We start from the raw sequence: 19329 nt of genomic DNA, 5'->3' as shown, positions 1-19329 counted from the left end.
TACAGTCACCACCATTCATTCCTCCCAGCATCAAAAGCCCTAAGCAGTGGATGGTGCTGATTAGTCACAGCTGAAGACTTTAGAGCCTCAACATGCTAGTTTAGTATTAATTTTCACCTAACTGGAACAGTGCAAACATCCAGGAGAGGGAGGAATAGTTGAAGCATGTTTTCAGGCGTATTCCCAATGAAATTAAACTGAGCCAAGTAGGAAAAAGTCTGTGCAGTCTGCCACAGCATGGAGATTTCAGAAGGGACGCAGAAGATGTTCTTCCCATTTTCCCTCCCCAGCCCACGTGAGGGGCATGGCACCAGGCAGATTTTCTGCTCTTTACACAGAATAGAGGCACCAAGGTTGCAATCCTGGAAAATCTGTTTGAGTACCACCTCCCTCTGAAGCCATCTAAACTTCACCCTTGGTTTTCAATTGAAAAATCCCTAGCATTTTATGCCTGCATATGTTCAAAGCTGACCAAGTCTCAATGGGACTAAGTAGTTCCAGTTTTAATCTGGCTGGGATCCAAAAATGAGATACAGCATTCAATCCAGTACTTGTCCTCAGAGAAGACCCAAGAAACCTCAACTGGCTTCACAGACAAAATGCAGTTGTGTCTGCCATTTTCCTAAAACACAGCTTTTATATGATGTGGCGCTCACCTTCCCATGTGAGCTCACCTAATGCTTAGAGAAAGGTAGGAAGCAGAGGAATAATAGGAAACTATTATTTGCTTTGCCTGAGGAAATGCAAACCTAACTCGGGCTGCAGGCTGTGTGGGGTAGGAATATCTTCTCCTGGGGCTCTTTTGACAGCAGAGTCCTGGAAGAGAGGAGTGAGAATGTGCAGGAACTTTGCAATGAAGCTGAGGTGATGTTAGTCCTGTTTCCTCTTCAAAATATGTTTTGGTATTTTAGCACCCTTTGATTGACTAAAATACAAAAGCAGGCCTTAGAGGAGGCCAGAAGACAGGTTCTTCCCCAAAGCCCTTTTCTACCTTCTCAACAACCTAATCATCAGTTATGCTCCCTCCTCTGCTCTCTTCCTCTGCCAGTTAATGTGAAATTACTTTATACACTGAGTTGCAACTTAAGCTTGTGAGTTGACAGTGCCCCTCCAACAACACTAACAAAAGCCTATCACCTTGGATTCATATTGTAGGTTATGGTACTCTTCTAAGGAGGAGCAGAAATAACTCCCACGGGTGCAGAAGGGCATTAAACCCAGATCCTTTACTTTCTGGGTGAATAGCGATGAAGAAATTGAGGTAGCCAGACCGTGACCTTTTTGTTGTACTGCAATATTTGAAGAAGAGCAAGTCTACTTGTTCTTCAGGACAAAATCCATAAAATTCAGGACAAAAAGCCGTAAGTGCATATGGTGGGGCTTAAGACTGTGTATCCTAAGCAGACAGAGGTACTTCCTTCCAGCCCCGAGCAACAGGCTGGGATTGAAGAATGGCATTAAAACTCACCCTGTCCTTAGTGCTCCCTGTTGATTATGCAGCTCTGCTTGGTGATTTCAGCTTTACAAGCAGACCTAAGGATTAAATACTTGCTTCTGGATTCATTCCAGTAATTCAGTGGCTAAAAATGTTGATCCGTAGCACTTTAAATGCCTATATTTTTGACTGGTTCCAAGTTCTACATTGAAGCTCCTGCATTAAAGGGTCACAACAAAAACAAGTTTATAAAAAAACAGATCTCAAAATCTTCCTAAATGCAGTTATTTTCTGAAATGGACAGTTTAATTTAAATAATTTTAAAATTTCACTAACATTTTGTTAAATTTCAAATTAACAAAATTGCAGAAAATTGCATTATACCCAGCTCCAATATCACCACTAAAGTGTTCAGCACAGTAATATTAAAGCAAAGGTATACTTTGCTATTTTTGGTCAAATACAGCATTTTCCTGACCTGCTGCTGTTAATCATTTCAAGCATATGTTTACATGGCTGTTTTTGCCAACCCACTTTCAGCTGTCACCAGCTCCTACAGAAAATAATAATAAACACCTAGTACACCCACAAAGAGGTAACTGAAAATGGGTTAGATGCATAGAGAGGTCTGGAAGCTCTGAGAACATAAACCATACAGCCTTCCTAATGTTTTGTCATACATCTCATCCTTTGACCCAACAACAACATACAGTGTTGATTTTTCAGGTGCAAATTTTATTGTGGATCACAGCACAGGTTTCAGAAAAAGCACAAGAAAAAAATCAGCAATAGAGTGTCTCTTACTTACAGAGTACATAAAATATATCCTGTGGAAGCTACTAACTCTGCAGTTGATGGCAATGCAGCTTATTTTAAAGTAACCATTATTTTCAGATACACACACCAAGAAGTAAATTTTGCAAATATGCTTTTCTCTCAATTAGTTTGATACTGAAATTGAGAACCAAATATTTCAATGACACTAACATTGTTGCAGAGTGTGTAGTATTAAACTGTTAGACAGAAACAAAAATCTCATTAATGCAAATAGTCACACAGAAAACAGTGTCAAAATACATTAAATTAGCCCTAGTAAATGTTAAATGACTCAAAACCTCTTTGGAAAATTGGTGGATGCTGAGGTATGCGTAATTTTGGAATTTTGGTGCTGCTAGCTCCATTTTTCATGTGATACATCAAAATACAATACCTTACTTCAAACTAATTATGACTTTCTACAAAGGACTTCTTCCTTTAATTGTACTTTGACTGTAAAGAGAAATCCCACACTAATTCTTGTAGTAAAATGACAAAAGTCTATTAGGTAACAGTGTAGAAAATCTTGCAAGAGGTCGTCTTTGTTCTCTCTTTGGGTGCCTGGCATACACACAGGCCATTCATGAAGGCTGTTTTCATAGGAAGACAAAAAATAACAAAAAACTAGACCTAAAGCTAGCATCTAGTACATTAAATATCATATATATCTCTCTTTCTCTAATGAAATAAAACCCATTACTTTAAAAAAGTCATTTTGCTTTACAACACTGTGGCTTGCAGTAAGGTGTCTGCTAAATTAATCTGAAACATGAATTTAAAAACATACTTTAAGAAAATAAGCAAGAACAAAAGTCAACCAAGTAGCATTTCAATCAATACAGTCTGCCTGAAGGTAAACCATTCCCAAGTACGGTAACCCTCTTTAAAACAGAAAAGACCAAATGCTCTGTTGATTTATTGCCACTGGTTTATATGGAGATATGCCAATCAACAACTTGGCCCACAGTCAATCGAAGTAGATTACGACCTTATCCAGCACTCGCTGGTCCACTTGAATTCCTGAACTATGTAGCTGCAAAGGCTGCTGTGTCCCTGTAATAAGAAGATATCTACTGACTAAGAAATGCAAAGAACTAGATATTCTGCAGTCTGCTCATTTAATAAGAAACTTGGTGCGTCTGTACTCCACTGGAAATACAGAGCAATCTAATTCTGGACTTTCTGTGTGTGTCTCAGGTAAAATTATGCAAAGATTCCTTCCAACACCTTTTTTGTAGAGCCTGTACTTTATGGCAACTAAATACCAGTCAGCTGGGAAAGGAGTTGACCTCAAGATACTAGGATTTTAGATAACTATTTTGACAACATCTTTTTGACATACTATTAAGAATTTGTAGCTCCTCTTTGAAAAAAATAAAGTTTAGTGTGGTTGACCGAGCATGCCAGGATCCATCAACAGAAAAAGGATATCTATCTCCAACCACAAAACAAATCTGGATACCATATTGCTGGATGCAACGGATGGATTAGAAGTCAGAGAAGCACAGAAAACTGTTCTTCTGGCAGTTTCATAAAGCCTCAGCAGCAGCAATGTTTACCATTTTTTGTCACTCAAGGCAAGCTAATAATCTGTAGTTTTCAGTGGACTCAGTCACCTGTGGGTCTTCATGTGACAGAGCACAACAGAGAAGGACATTGGTCTGGTGGGTGAGATCCAAATACCACCACAAGATCTTAAGGCAGTGGCTTGGATTCATACTACCTGGCTTTAGAAACCTGGCCAAAGCACCAAGATAGCAGCCTGGAGAACAGAGGCTCCCTCTGGGACCAGCAGAGAAACTGGCCCCTCCAGGTGACTGTTCTTATCTTACATAGGCAGAATACATTTATTTGGATCTATTTAATCATTTAAAGTAATTATAAATAAAGCCAGGATTGACCTAAAACTTAAACAACTTCTGTCTTAATATAAACAGCAAGGAAAATTCTGCATTCAGCTGTACATCAGTATACACTGCTGTGTATCAAGAATAAAAGCATCAGACGTGTTAGCAGAATTTAGCCCAGCTAACTTAACATTTCACTTCCCTGAAGGAAGGTGCTGGCCTACACCGACTGCTGAAGAGCAAACTGTCTACAGTAGTATTCTATATTTCTATAATATTCTGTATCAAAGCAATAAATATTAGATATAATCTGTATATTAGATTTCATATTTATCTGATAGCTATTTAAATCTACACTGTCAAAAAATATAAGCAGTGACCCACTTCTACATGGCAGCATACACTATTTGTGCGAATGTGTTAAAACTATCACATGGGTCTCTATTTACATAGGACACTTGTTTATATAGCATATTTTAATTTACATAAATTCTTACCATAGGATAGATAATGGTGTAAAGGCTGAATATTGTTTAACTGTATCTGTGGTTCTGCATAATTGCATTTCAGCATGAGGATTTCATCATTCTGTCTCAGTTTTATGTTTTTTTAAGGATGGAAAATGGAGTCTGATAGACTTCAAAATCTCCAATAATGTTATATCAATATCCCACATGAATACTTATTTTCAAGTCCAGGCAAAAACTAGTTTCACTGTTCCTAACCTTTTTCCTTTACGTATATAAATTTCCTCTCTTTAAAGAAAGCGCACTCCTGAAAACAAGGGCAATCAAAATGTTTTGGCATTGTTGAGATATAAGAGAGTGTTTCAGCTGAGCATGATCTGCAGAAAAAACATCATACATTTTTTAATTAACTGTTACAATTACTACAATCTAGGTGTGTTAACATGTTAAACACTAAAATAAGCTGAAATTGCTGCTGGTATATACATGAGAAGTTCTGTCTCAGTTTGCTCAAAAAATGCTTGGTTAACTCCTGTTATTTAGCTTCTCAGATATTAAAGATATAATGAAAATATGTTCATTTCCATTGAGGTCAAAATGTCCAGTTATTTCCCTCTGTAAAAGGGCAAATAATTGTTATTTTCTGTACCTCTAATTTCAGAAACTCAGTTAAAAATATAGAGGAAATAAAATATTTTAATAAAGATATTTAGAATATTTAGAACAATCAGATAGCAATTTCTGAGTTCAGAGAACATCTAGGTATTGTCCTCTGAATTAAATATTGACTTTCCTTTACACAAGTTGGTATTTACTTCTCAGAAGAATAATTTCTGTAGCCCCCAGCAGAAGTCAGTATCATCTTGTTATTAAACATCAGTTAGTGTTCATCAAAGACAGAATGTAATTGCTTGTCTTTCCTTTATGCTAATGTTGCACTGGAAAGCTCTACATTTAAAAAAAAAGGAAAAATATGTAATGCTTTATATAATACGTAACATATAGCTGTTGCTGACTGTTCTTGTCAGCACTGCATTTCTTCAGATGAACAGACTCAAGAGCTGACAGATTGCTTTCCCTTTTACCTATCCTAGTACTGCCATAATTGGATGACTATTAACAAGTCTCCTTCCTGCACTAAGCAGTCCAAAGATTTCTGAACAGTCATCCAGCAATTTCTGCCTAAGGATTTTTTTCCTTCCTGTGTAACCCAGGATCTCAAGAATCTGTGGTTGCATTGGAGCACTTACTTCGTTTAGAAAGGTATCTAATACTAACATCAAGACTTCTATCAAATGATTAATTTACTCTTCAACTTATGCCAGTGCAGTTTTTGACGATTCAGGCAGTCTCTATCAGCTTCTTTATGGAAACATAACTGTTGCTTGATACCAGTCTAAGGGGTGAATCAACTCCCATTTCTCCTTTTTGTCTTTGCTGAAACTAAAACCAAACAGATAACAGCTTATACTTGGTGATGATTAGATAAAAGTATTCTTTATAGCCACATAAAATGACCAAAGAACCTTCCACTGTAACCGTGTCTTTGCAGATGGGAGTAGTTTTGACCAGAAAGCAGTGCTTTTGTATCTGAAACACTACAGAAATGTTTCTAGAAAATGAATCTTATTTTTTGATGTTGGACAGTATGCAGCAAAATACATCCATCATAAAAGCAACCAAAGAGACAAATTGTAACAACTATTTAGCAATAAATCTAAACTTGCAACCTGGTAATCCTGTGTTTAAACTACTAAAAGAAAAACAAGCCATTCTTTTATTTTCTAACACTACGTAATAATACAAATATTATAGAGAAACTGTATTATACAGGTGTACTTTCCTGAAATGTGCACTTTGCAAAAAAGATCTCTTCCTTAAACAAAACCAAGTGACAAGCTGCAAAGCGTGCTTATGCAGAATGCTCAATAACACATATTTAAAGCACAGTATCACATTATAATAAGTCTGAAGGAATGAGTAGCCACTTCAGTTTGTACCCATAAAATTCAAGCCTAATAGCACTGGAAATATAAATTAATCAGGTGAGGTGTTTGAGAAAGTCTCTTCTTTTTAGCTGTGATGTGAACAAGAGTATTTCACTGTTTCTCCTGTGCACATTTCTCATAATTAGAATGCAACCATCTTATCGTGGATAGAAAATATTCTTCCCCTCCCCAGATTAGAAAACATATATGTAAAAAAATATTAAAATAGATACTCAGTACAGAATCTTCCTATAATTGGCTTCAAAGGCTGATTTGAATTAAAGTTACTAAATCTTTTTTTTCATTGTTGCTCCACCTACTACAAAACAGTGTGAAGACAGTTATTACTGAGACATTAATTCTCTGAGAATATACCCAAATAAGTTCCTCCTAACCTCTTTTCTTCATAAGTTATATTAGCTTTAAGTCTACTACAAAAATAGTAGTGCAAGAATAATCAACTAAAAATTCTTTTAAATGGTTTAGTTCCTTTTAGGATAAAGATGCAGAGGAATACCGATGAAAAATATGATAGTTATGATGCTTTCTTTGTTAGTACTCCTTTACAACCCAAATAAATTCTTCATTCCACGTTCCTGTATTTGGTAAACAAATTGTACAACACTCTCAGCGTAGACTTCAAGTCACAATTTACAATATCTAGAAAAAAGACAAGGGAAAACAAATTAGTAACTTCATAAGCTCAAAACATTTTTTCAGAAAAAGTGCCCATTCTCTACTCCCTTTCCTTGCTCAAATCCATATCCATGACCATTAGAATCATAAGGATAGAAAGAAAGAGTAGAAATGTAAACAAAGCACAGTTTTTAAACTGGCAACCCAAAAATTGGTATTTCAACCACTTTTACTTAGGGATACAAATGGCTAATAGTGCTGATGTAGAAATGCAACCAAGGTTTAGATGCCTGTGAGACAAATTGTGCCTAGGATTATGTATATTTATATGACTGAATCTTCAATCAGTTGTGGCCGAAAAGTAATGTGTTTGAAAAAAATCATCATGCAGGAACCAATGGAACTCTTCTCTTATGTAAGAATTCCATGACTTGGCCCATTCTGGGCTGCAAGACCTTTTATTAGGCCTAATTTCAGCAAGATAGATAGAGGCAAGTTTAAATTTTCTAAAGGATCTAAAGAAGCTAGGTATAGAAGTGCCCCTTGAAGACACTTCAGAAAATCTTTGGGATAGCTGATGTACATGGCTGAATCAGTCCTTAGAAACTCAATGTCTAAAGTAAAGCATTTATATGAAACAAAAAGCTAATGAATACCTTCTGTTTTGAAGAGAAATTCTTGAGAAAGTCAATATTATTTCACAAGAAATCTATAAAACAAACTGACAAGTACTACTGCAGCAGTCTATGCTAGTGCTTCAAGGAATACTTAATCTCAAATAGGGATTGAGAATTGCCCTCAGAAAGAATAGAACAGAATTAGAATTAGAATTGTCCTATCTCTGCTGACTGTATAGGAACTCAATCTCCTAACTTTGGATCTTGGAATTGGCCATAAAGGTGTAAAGGAGATGGTGTGCATACTCCCATTATCTTCAAAATCTCCCAAGTAAACCTAGTATATTGTGCATGTAATCATCAGATAGTTTTGCCATTATATTTATCTATATTGATGTTTCTCATAGATTGTAAAGGGATTATACCTTGAAGAATGAATCCAATCAAATCTATGCATGGTGTCCCAAAGTATGCAGACTTTGGAAGGCTAAAGGTACTAGCTACATGGCAAACTAACATCCATGGACAAAGGGTGAAAACACTCAGATTTTATGCTGGGCCTATGCATGGTCATGAAACCACAGCCACGCGGTTTCTTAATAAATCAGATCAAAAATGCTTGGTATAAAATGAAAAGAAAATGCCAAAAGCTACAGGAAGGGCAGACTGCTCCCACATCGTGTTACACTCTGCAATACCGTTTGCATGTAACTCTGGAAGTTTCCTCTTTCAGGCCAGCGGCAAGTTGCATAACGCCTTCCTTTCCTAATACAGAACTTCAAATGAATAAAGAGATAACTTTGACAGGTCATTGTAAAGTTACCAGAAGACTCCACCACCACAACAGAATTCCACAGAAAGGTTGAAACTAAAAAGAAGCATGGTCCCAGAGAAAGATGAGATATTTCCATTGCTACATGTGTTTGACTAACATGTATAACATTTTACTGATTGTAATTTTCAAAAAGAGAAACTTGAGTTAGGCTTTGGTGTACACATTTCAAGTAGTAATCTGAAAAAGCTCAAACTGCAAATGAATTTGTTATGGACTCAGTAGATGTGCTCCAGCCATTTTTAAAGTAAAAGGTCACAGAAAGCTTTTTAATACCTTTTCAATTATATTGTAAATAACCCGAATAAACTGTTGACCCCATAAAAATAATTGGTTTTCATACTCATTTATTTAAGCGCATTCTTTTTTCCACTAAAGTATGTTTTTCATATTCTAAAGCACTTTTCAGCATTTTTTTTCTCTTAAGAACCTCAAAGAAACAGTGTAGGAATTTAAAGAGTATTTAGTATACACATTTAGGGTAAGATCCTTTTCAATACTTTTTTGCTCACTGGAAATTTTAAGTATGGGCATTGTGCCCAATGTAACAACACATAAAACAGATGTGTTTTTCCATTCACATTGGGCAGGAAGTTTCATATTAAGCATTTCAATAATTGCACAAGAAATGTCTTATATATGCTGAAATATCCTTACGGCTTGATTTATACTGGAAAAATTAGCTGTCCCCTAGAGCAATAAATACCTGAAAAATTAAATGCCATAAGAATTTTAAACCTCCATGGGGAGTAAGGGATCACAGATACTCTCTGTTTTACTTGGATCCCTAGATTTCACTATTTCCCCCTTCTCTCTTTGACTATTTCAAACATAAAAGTTTGTGATACAGTCACCACTGGTTTAGTCAAGCATGACTGTGGATAAGAGTTCAAGAAATCAAAAGAAATGAAAAAACAGGCTGGGTAGGTCCAGATTAAATGCTTAGAAAGCATAGGCTCAATCCTGAAACATATTTTTTTGTGTCCGTGCGTACATCTGCTGCTGCTGTTATGATCTGGAAGTTGGGAGGGATGGAAAATAAGCAGAATGGAGCAGAACTTGATTCAGTGATGTGTGCCTGAATCTCCAGAGGCTCCTTACTATTAGATGTAAAACTCTGAGCATTAGTTTACACCATCTCCTCAGGGAATGACAATCCAATATTATGGCAGGAAAAGACTGTGTGCACCAGAGAATGTCAATCTGCAGTGGGTCTTGAAAACACATAATATATTGATTGCTATGGTAGGTAACCAGCAGAAGCCCAGCTACCACCCCTGTTGGGAAGAGTGGAGCAGAAGCTGCATTGTAAGAAACGGCAACTTCTCACAGGAGGAACCACAATAGCACCCTGTAACATGGTGAATCAAGGGCTCTATATCCTGCCTGAAAAGCTGGATTTAAACCCTGTATTTATATGAGCAAAGAGGAGTGGAATCCTAGTCCTGCTAAAGTCAGCAACAAAACCTTCATCTCCCCTGAAGACACTTTCTCCTTTCAGTCTCCAGCTCTAAATCTAATTTAAATATGCCTGATTAGGGCCTGTATTTGAAAGCAGTTATGTGAACATTTGAAATTCTTCCTCCACAACATCTACCTCTTTTGTGAAAATCTTGTAAATTGCACTGGAATACTTAGGGTTCAGTCTGAAGATGTGGGATGGGGAAAATGGAGCAATTGGAGTAATCCATATCTGCCAGTGACAACATTCACAGTCATGCACTAATACTCAAATATTCACTGAAAGAAAAAGAACACGACTGTGAATGTTTGGTCACCCAAATCTTACCCTGGCTATTCAAGAAAGGAAGCCTTGCAACATTCGAAAAAGTGTATCTATCGGCCATTTAAAAATACAGAGTTACCTGAGCACTTCAAAACGTATCTTGCCTTTCGCTCTTGGATTAATGTTTTAATCTTCACTTAGCTATACCATAATTCTATGAGATAAGATCCAGATCCAACGCAAATTTTCAAGGAGATACAAAAAAAGTAGAATAGATACCTTCTGGTCTTGGCTTTGGTTTTTCCAATCCACCATCTTGCATTAGGTCAAACGCAAAGGATACATTGAGGACCTAGTAATATAAAAAAGGTAGTAATTATTGTGAACTATATACAGTACAGTATAAATGGTCAAAACAAGATATATTTAAAGCCGCAGACCCAGATGCTCAGAGGGAAAAAATAGTCAGGGCTCCATATATCAATGGAAGATCTGGTCCATAGAATCCAGACAATCCATTGTTTTGTTTTGTTTTTTCTGGGTGGTGATGGTGGCTTCAGAAATATAAAAGTAATTGAAAAATAACATGTGAACTAATAGTACCCATAGAAAAATTACTTACAAGTAAGAATAGCCCACCTCCCACAAGTTTAAAAATTGGAACATGATGGCCCATGAAGCGCTCTGGTCTTGAATAGACAGCTGAATTGCCTGAATAGCAACAGACACTGAGGTAATGGTTGGTCTTAAAATGATACATCATACATACATGCCTTTATGCTTCCAAAAAACATGAAACCTTTCAAATGTCAAATTCTTGGATTTTGGACACAAAAAATCAGTTCTGTCATCAATTCATGTGTATAATTCTTTATACACTTAATGAACAGTAAGCCTAGTTCAATGACAGCATCTCACAATGGCTGCCAGAATCAGTTAATACTTGCTAACCACGCCATCATTAATATAATTTTCCCTTTCATTGTGGATAAGCATTAATACTGAGATCTTAAAAATGCTTGGAAATGGTTACCAGTACAGTCCTCTCTTGATTTCCGCTATTTACATCAGACACATGCAGAAAAGTCTGCATCATCCTTGTACACTAGACATGGTTATATGTTTATTTGTTTTTAAACAGAAAAATGAAATCTAATTACCTTTTGTTCAAAACTATCAGGAGTCAAGAAAAAGCTGTGCAGAGGAACAAAATAACCTTCTAGGAGACCCATTAGCAGGACTAAGTACACACCATCTGCAAACTGTAAAACAGACATTTCTCAGTACATTTTCTGAAGAAGAACTCATTGCTTTGCGTAATGAACAAGATATATATTGTCTAATGCAGAACTGTCAACAAACTACAAATACAAATATTTTAAATTGCAGCTAAAAGATCTCATCTCACTTCTTTGATTTCTTTTATTTAGTTGGTACGTTCTGTTATGTCTTCTCCAAAACTGACCTAAAGCTAAAATATACATGCAGAATAAAGTTCCAGGAAAGAGAGGTGGTCAGTGGCTTTGATCTCTGCCTCTGCTTTCTGTTCTGCTAGTTGTGGGGAATGAGAACAGTCAGCTTTCAAGCTCTCAAATGGCATGCATTCCCTGAGCAGAGAAAAGCAGAATGAAGGTTCAATCTCACAACTGCACTGAAATTCAACATATTGGAGGAAATAAAGGAACAAAGGATCATCTTTGCTGATGTTCTGCAAGTCTGTGTCAATCTAATTTTAATTGCATGTAATTACAGATGGAAGATATCTAATTGCTATGATATATTTTCATTTCTATCTAAAAAAACAGCAACACCCATAAGATTTTGTTAAAGACCTCTCACTCTTACACCTGTGGCATCAGGTCTATCAGTGCACTGAGATATCCTCATAATCAAACTGAGTTATCTGAAGCAACCCATTACCTTCCTGAGGTAAGTAATTTTCTTTCAACTAACAGAAACACAATCTCTCATCTTAGGGAATACTGCTTCAGATAAATGCTTAAGGGGTTTCTAGGTACATTTGAATAACATGTTTTTTCCAAAAGTAAACAATGCAATAAGCAGGCATAGGGAGCATCCTCCCAAAAGCCCTTACACATGATTTCCATCTAAATCTTAATTTTACCTTTGAAAAATCTCTATCAGATTGATAGCTATTTAAATAAACCAGAGATTCTTAATGACATGATTCAAGACATAAAACAAGCCTGTCCTGAAGACACCTGGAGTTTTTTGATAGTACAGATACCATCCTTTCTGCCTGACTTTGTAATTTTCTTACGATAACTGCTGCAATTTTTCATGTAGGAAGGTGTTAATATAGCAGGATGAAGCATTTCTTTTAGCTTCTTTTCAGCCAATTTAGCAGCTGAAAACAAGAAAGAAGACCATGTACAATATTATTTCTGTGGTGCAATCAAGCCTGCAGCCCAACTGTACAGTTGCCTATGCACTTGAGTAGCTTTACTCTCAAGAATGTGTCTCACTGAATAGAGTCATTGTAATTCCATGCGACTGCGTGCTTGTGTAAAGGTAGGCAGGAAACAACTGTTCAGCTTGACATTGGATCAAACCAAGCGGACAGAGTTCTTTCCTGACAAAAACAAGCACAGGTTCTGCTTACAGCACTTGGCAGCGCCCAAGAGGCAGCATCTGTTAATTAATTTTTATGCTAATGGCAGTACAAAACTGTTTTAGAGAAATTTAGCTGCCCTCATGATCTCTTTGCTTAATTGGCGAGGGTCATCTTCGTGTAAACATATTTAGAATTGAAGGGTTTCCCACTGAAAGAACATCTTAGAGCTCAATCAATAATAATTCAATGAAATTTCTGGATCAAGTTGGGGGCATTGTGCATAACGTAGTGCAACTATCCTTCCCCTTTAAGAAAGGCTGTAAAATCCTACCTGGGTCTCCAGTTCAGTGACCTCCAAATTCAATTTATTCAGATGCTTGTTCACAAAGGTGATGAGAGTCTGAAATACGAAAACAATGCAGTGAAGGCCTATCAGTGGGGCAGCAGTTCAACGCATACAATATGTACTCCACTCAGAAGAGAATCTGTGAGTGAAGAGACTGCAACAGTTTTTAAATTTTAAAATTGAAATGTGACATTAAAAAAAAAGAATGAAGAACAGAAATAAAATGAAAATGATGTATATAAATAAAAATACACTGTTAAAACATAATAATTCTTAAAAAAACCCCTTGTAGCAGACTATAGGGAAGTGGGTAATTGGACTCCACTCAAATCTGACAGCAGCCAAAATACTCTAGGTCAGACCCCTGGCAGCTGTAAAGTGGATACCTCTTTGGTATCAGTACAATCAATGTACCAGTTGGGTTCTACTCAACATACACTTTCTGAGAACTTCTTTTTGATGGAAACTTTGAGAACTATATGTTGTTCTGTGTTCCAAAGTTAAGTTCATGCTGTGAAATATTAATAAAAAGTAGCATTATAATCACGAATTTGTTTATTTGTTTAAGCATAAAGCTTAACGGTATTTAATGTATGCAAACTATGCCAATTATATATTATATACATACACACTCACTACATATGTACAAACAGATACACACAAGGATGGACATGCACACATTATGTATTTTAAAAATAAAAACCTTCCAACCTTTTTCACTACATTGAGCTTGTCTGGAGCATGGTCAAATAAAGTGTCAAATGCATCTCTTTCTGAAAAACATTCAGAGATGTTAATATACTGAGCAGCAGTTGTGCAAATGCAGAATAAACACTTATTAAGGCACATACTCATTTGAGACAACTCAGCCAGCAAAAGGTTTCAGTATAGTCTCTTCGTATTCCAAGTACCACGTATTTTGCATACTGCTCTCTTGCTATAAGCTGCTAGTAACTTAGTCTATTATTTACAAAAAGCATCATTTTCAAGTAGGATTTGGATTACCTAATAACCCTGTTTCTCAAAAATGAACAAAGAATGGTATCTTTATGCATAAAACCTTAAACAGTCAGATACAGGGAGCTAAGCAACCAAATCACTTTGTGCAGAACAATATGAGTTTACATCTAGAGTCACTACATCTACAGAGGAAGATTTTCCCCATGGGCCAATGATTGCATTGTGGTGTGCTATATTATTAACCACCTCAAGCAAGCTTATGACGACACAGCTGCAATACAATCCTTTGTATAGATGTTTTTGGGCCATTCTGATATGCAATTCAGGATATTATCAGCAGGACAGGCAACCTAGGGTAGCATGACTGGAGTGCTACTGTAGCCACCTTCTGAAGAAAACAGAAAAAAAAAAAGTATATAAAAAGGCACCAGAGCTTTTTCTGAGCAATTTCCATTTTGACAACCACCTGAATGATAGCGAATGACTCCAGAAAAAGCTACATTCATATTCCTCAATAAAAAAATGCTACAGTAGATCCAAAGGCATTTGTAGAAGGTAGACTTTATACAAAGTAAGACTGTTCAGGGATATCACTGGGAAAAGAGGTCATTTAGCCTTCTAAGTTGGCTGTAAGGCAGCCATTGAAATAATACAAGAAGTAAATGCTAAATTCTTGGTGAGACTCCACCTATGCTCCTCAGATGAGTGTTTTCTGTTAGCCAGGCATTTGGCCAGTCTCAATACCAGCAGTAAGACATACTAGGCCCAGGAACTTGCACGGTGTTTAGGCCTGCTGAATAATGACTCAAAGTTATTGAATGCCAACAAGTTCACCAGCTGGTTTATGATAAGACATCATTTCATATTATGCTGGGAACTTATGACCATTAATACTATTACAGTAATGTTTTGGAGGTTAAACCACAAAGCACCTGCAAATTAACACGTGCTGAAAAGCAATGAAATATGTTTTAAAGATGGTCAGACTGATTTTAATTCTTTTTTCCTTTTGTTAACTGCCACAATAGCCTGTGGTGCATATATGTATATATTTGCCAGGGCAACTCGAAATCCTCTACTTCCTTGCAGTTTGATCAAAGTGACCACCCATTGCAGAACTAATGTATACTTTGCCTGCCTCAAGAAAAAGATAACAATCAAATGAACTTACCATGCCTTCCTGATAATGCCCTACAGAAAAAAAGAAAAAAAAAAAACAAAAACAAAAACCAAAAAGAACAAAACACAATTATATATAATTTACTTGCAGACATGTGCTGCAAAAGAAAATAGCATACATGGCCAGATCTTCAGCTTGGTGAATACTAGAGTAGATCCACAGAATTAAGAAAACCTTCATCAAGTCACTCCAGCTGAGAATCTGGGTTAGTCTGGAGTCCATCAGTGTAATACCTCCTGGCTTCACTAAAGTCTCATGGGAGGCCAGATCTCAGATTTCCTACTATTGAACCAAATCAACACACCTTGTCTGAGTGAAGAAGGCTTTTTCACGTTTATTTTGTTAAAACTTTTCCCTGTGCTTTAAAGATGCATTTACCGCACCAACTACAACACAATTCCAGCCAAAACAATGCTTGGACTGGATTCTTAAGGATTGCAGCATTTTGCTCCAGTTGATCCCTCATAAAACTATTACACATAAACAAAATCATAAAGATTAATAATAAGTCAATAGCCCAGCTTCTCTCGATTCTGTTAGAAACTAGGATATTCTACTATTCCATTCTGCTGGTTTGGAATAACTTTTATGTTATAAATTGTTTTGTGAGATGACATGTACAGGGCTTACTACCATCATTTTACATCCCCAAAGTCCAAACACCTAAAAATAGTTCTATCACATTCGTTTCTGAAAGAATCTAGTTCTCTATCAAATAAATACCAACATAATAGAATGAAGCATATCTTTGTTTGTTTGAAGGACTTTTGAATAAAATAATAAGAAATATAATAGATACAGAAATAAATTAATAGTAGACAAATACAAAATAGGGATTTTGTACATCTTCACTCTGCCTTCTCTTTTATCCTGGGCTCCTGCTTTTAGTTCCCCAGCTCTGTATTTCCTCACCCTTTTGTATTTTTAGATGCATGTTTTCAGCTCTTGAAAAGGCTAAAATACAGTCACTGGCTGATGCATCATCTTCCCTGGAACCCCAATACCAAAATCTAAATATCAGCAAATGTTTGAATTTCTGAGACGCATCTGTGTTCAATTACTGAACTGGCAAAAGTGGTGTTGACATACTCAGTGTTACCAGTTATTTCCTCTTGGATTTGTCGAGACTGGAGGATTCCTTCTCGTTTCTGGAAAAAATAAAATAGTGACATTTTTCTCACTAGAGTTTAATGCTCAGGGCACAGTAAAAATTTATCTGTGATCCACAATCATAATTAGATAAGAAACCTGCAAAATAAGGACTTTTTAAAAACAAATAGTAATATATTGTATTTCACCTTACAATTATTTCAGAAAACTCTTTTGCACATTAACAAGAAACTTAAAACTCCACCTGTAGAAGTAAGTATTTCTTTTCCTTTCTCCATTGTTCTTAATTCACTTTTCTTTTAAAGGCCCCAACTCAGCAAGACATTGGAAACACCTAAACACATACGTAAGTATTTTAGTAGAGGTATGTCTAGGTGAGTTGAATTAAACCTCGTATTTCAATGAACAGCTTGGCAGATGGTGCCTATGCTTCTCTTCTGCAAAAATCTTGTTCCCAGGCTATCTGTTCTTTCTGCCCTGTTCATACACCTTCCTTTCTGCCTCAGTGTTTTCCTTTTCTGACTTCTCTCCATACACACATTTGCTTGTGATGGAAAACGAAAATGGAGGATAATCTGTTCACAGCCTTCTCCAGACCCTAGTCATCTTGGCGTTAATATATGAATTGACTCCCATGTTCTTCAGATGCGAGAAGCCCTTTGTAGATGGTAGTGAGTGGCCTGTGTCTAGAAGCTGCACACAAAATGGCAGAAGCCAACTCAAATCGTTGCTATTTGAGTCAGTTGGAAAACGAAGCTTAGAAATTTGACATTGTTTCCAGTATGCTGATCACAGTCATCTGGTGGCAGTGTAAATACCGCACATATGTTTTGCCTCTCTTTGTGTTCTCTCTGTTAATTCTATTCACTGGAATTAGTAAAATTTTGCAATACAGAAAGAAAAGTCAGGCAAATGCTTACGACTGCATATAAAGTCTAGACATCAGGCAATTATTCACGGTTCTTCACTCCCTGTCATACAAGGAAATGAAAAAAAAAAAATTTATGCTGGTCCTAGACTTGCCTTCTACATGGAAAAGAGAAAAGGAGAATAACCCTTTGGAAAAGTCCTTCATGGCTTGTGAACTGAGGCTGCAGCTCTTCCCTACCTTGAAGAAGATAGTATATCCCTGCCTGAGGCAGTCCTCAGTGTATGATGTGCTGAAGATTTGGCCCAGCTTCAGTCTATAACTTCTATACTGCATTACTAAGATATATGAGGATCAAACTCACTCTCTGCAAGAAAGTCATATATGGCACCCTCTGGGTCACTCCAGACTGGCACTTGGAGTAATCCGAACTGTCCTTTTAGCTAGATGATGGTTTCAGGGGTTTTCCATTACATTTTTTAAAGCCCTGTTACTAAATCTCTTGCACACAGTTAAAAATGCATTCAGGGAGCACCGTTGAACATTAAAAAGACAGAGTGGAGTCCAGTGTGTGACATACTGAAAGAGGGGGCACAGAACAGCTGCTAAGACATCTTCTGTCACATACCTTGAAAGTCTGAAGAAAAACTACACCATTTAGGGCTATCTCCATTTCCAGCTTGTGCAGACAGAAATAAGTACTTTCACTTCAAGTTACAATCTAGTTCATGCCAGCTCAAGTTAGAATTCCACTGTGTTTGGGATTTTTGTTTATTTTTCCCTTTGCTGCAGTGTGAAAGGAAACTTCTATTTCCTCCTGACGATGACTCTGACATGCCAATGATGCCTTCTGGAGGAAAAGCCCTATCACTCTTGTCTCCTAGAGGAGCCGAGCATCATAGCAATGGCAACTGTACTTCTCAGTGCCCAGTCCAGCGATACGGGAGAAGAAAAAGGCTTCTAATACTCTATCTTCCCTCTGCAAACATGCAAAAATAGCCTAAAACATACTCCAGTACCAATATAAAACATGAATTTCCCTTTTCAATAAACTGCAATTAATATAAATAGGCATTCTGCACCTTAATCCTATTGTTAAAAAAAAAAAAAAGGATGACATCAAGCCCTTGTTTTGTGCCTGGCATCTGATCACTAACATTATTGGAATTTCCACACTGCCCAAATATGACATGCAACCACTGGACACTTAATTGACCAGCACATGTCAAGATATCTTTCCTATGCTTTTGATTTGTAAAATGGCTGGTGACAAAGTCTAAATGTCAACAATCAGAACGGACCTTAGAAACACTACTCTAAGCACCTTCTCTGTGAAGGCTGCTTCCCATATATCTTTTGCACTTTAAAAACTCTCCACCTCAAAATCGACCCTAACACTGATGTCACCTGTTGTGAAGTTTGTTTTATACTAGACAGAGAATGACACAGTATTCCTTAAAATACAAAGTGCTACTGAGGACTTAAAGACTGTCCAGCAATGTTCCTTAAAGACAACAGTGGCTATACCTGAAATAACAAACTATAAAAATGAACATCTACTATTTGAACGTCACTGAGAAATGAGGTATGAATTAAGATTCCCCATTAAAAAGAAAAGCTGGACACACATTCCAGCAATGACAGAAGACTTTATTTGGACAGGCTTAGCATTTTCTTCCCTCATGCTGAAAGACTCCACTAAAGGCCATGAAAGATCTTCTTATCACTTATCATTTTAAATTGGTAACCACCTCTAGAACAAAAAAATACATCTGAAATTTGGGTAATATGTCTGGAAATGGAAAGGGTCTCTTCCTCATCTCTCTTCATGTCAGCTGTATGTCAGCAGTTTTAGGTAACTGAATGCCAACAGCTTAATTTCCTACACGAAGTCCCACTCTGAAAATCTTCCCACTATTTGAATGG

General features: G+C 36.7%; 1 protein-coding gene across 1 annotated transcript; it reads right to left on the bottom strand.

The window, feature by feature from the left end:
- Positions 1-7136: 7136 nt before the first annotated feature.
- LOC104159949 (alpha-parvin-like) lies at positions 7137-18076 on the bottom strand. Its single transcript, XM_009697981.1, has 8 exons — positions 18032-18076; positions 16515-16573; positions 15417-15436; positions 13997-14058; positions 13271-13339; positions 11525-11626; positions 10644-10716; positions 7137-7213 (listed from the first exon to the last, which is right to left on the bottom strand). Exons 1-8 carry the CDS (start codon positions 18074-18076, stop codon positions 7137-7139), a joined length of 507 nt encoding a protein of 168 aa, XP_009696283.1.
- Between the last annotated feature and the right edge of the window lie 1253 nt (positions 18077-19329).

Source organism: Cariama cristata, unplaced genomic scaffold (assembly GCF_000690535.1).
Source record: "Cariama cristata isolate BGI_N322 unplaced genomic scaffold, ASM69053v1 scaffold22510, whole genome shotgun sequence".
NCBI lineage: Eukaryota > Metazoa > Chordata > Aves > Cariamiformes > Cariamidae > Cariama > Cariama cristata.
The sequence above is the reverse complement of the archived record's forward strand: the minus strand, read 5'-3'. Positions and strand labels throughout refer to the sequence as shown.

What these genes read in the sequence shown, in the direction of transcription:
- LOC104159949 (XM_009697981.1), bottom strand. Translation starts at nt 18,076, where the DNA reads ATGGAGATAGCCCTAAATGGTGTAGTTTTTCTTCAGACTTTCAAG. An exon ending in AGCTCAATGTAGTGAAAAAG is followed by an intron (nt 13,340 to 13,996) that starts GTTGGAAGGTTT and finishes TTCGTATTTCAG; the next exon opens with ACTCTCATCACCTTTGTGAA. An exon ending in TCACTGAACTGGAGACCCAG is followed by an intron (nt 11,627 to 13,270) that starts GTAGGATTTTAC and finishes TCTGTTTTACAG; the next exon opens with TTTGCAGATGGTGTGTACTT.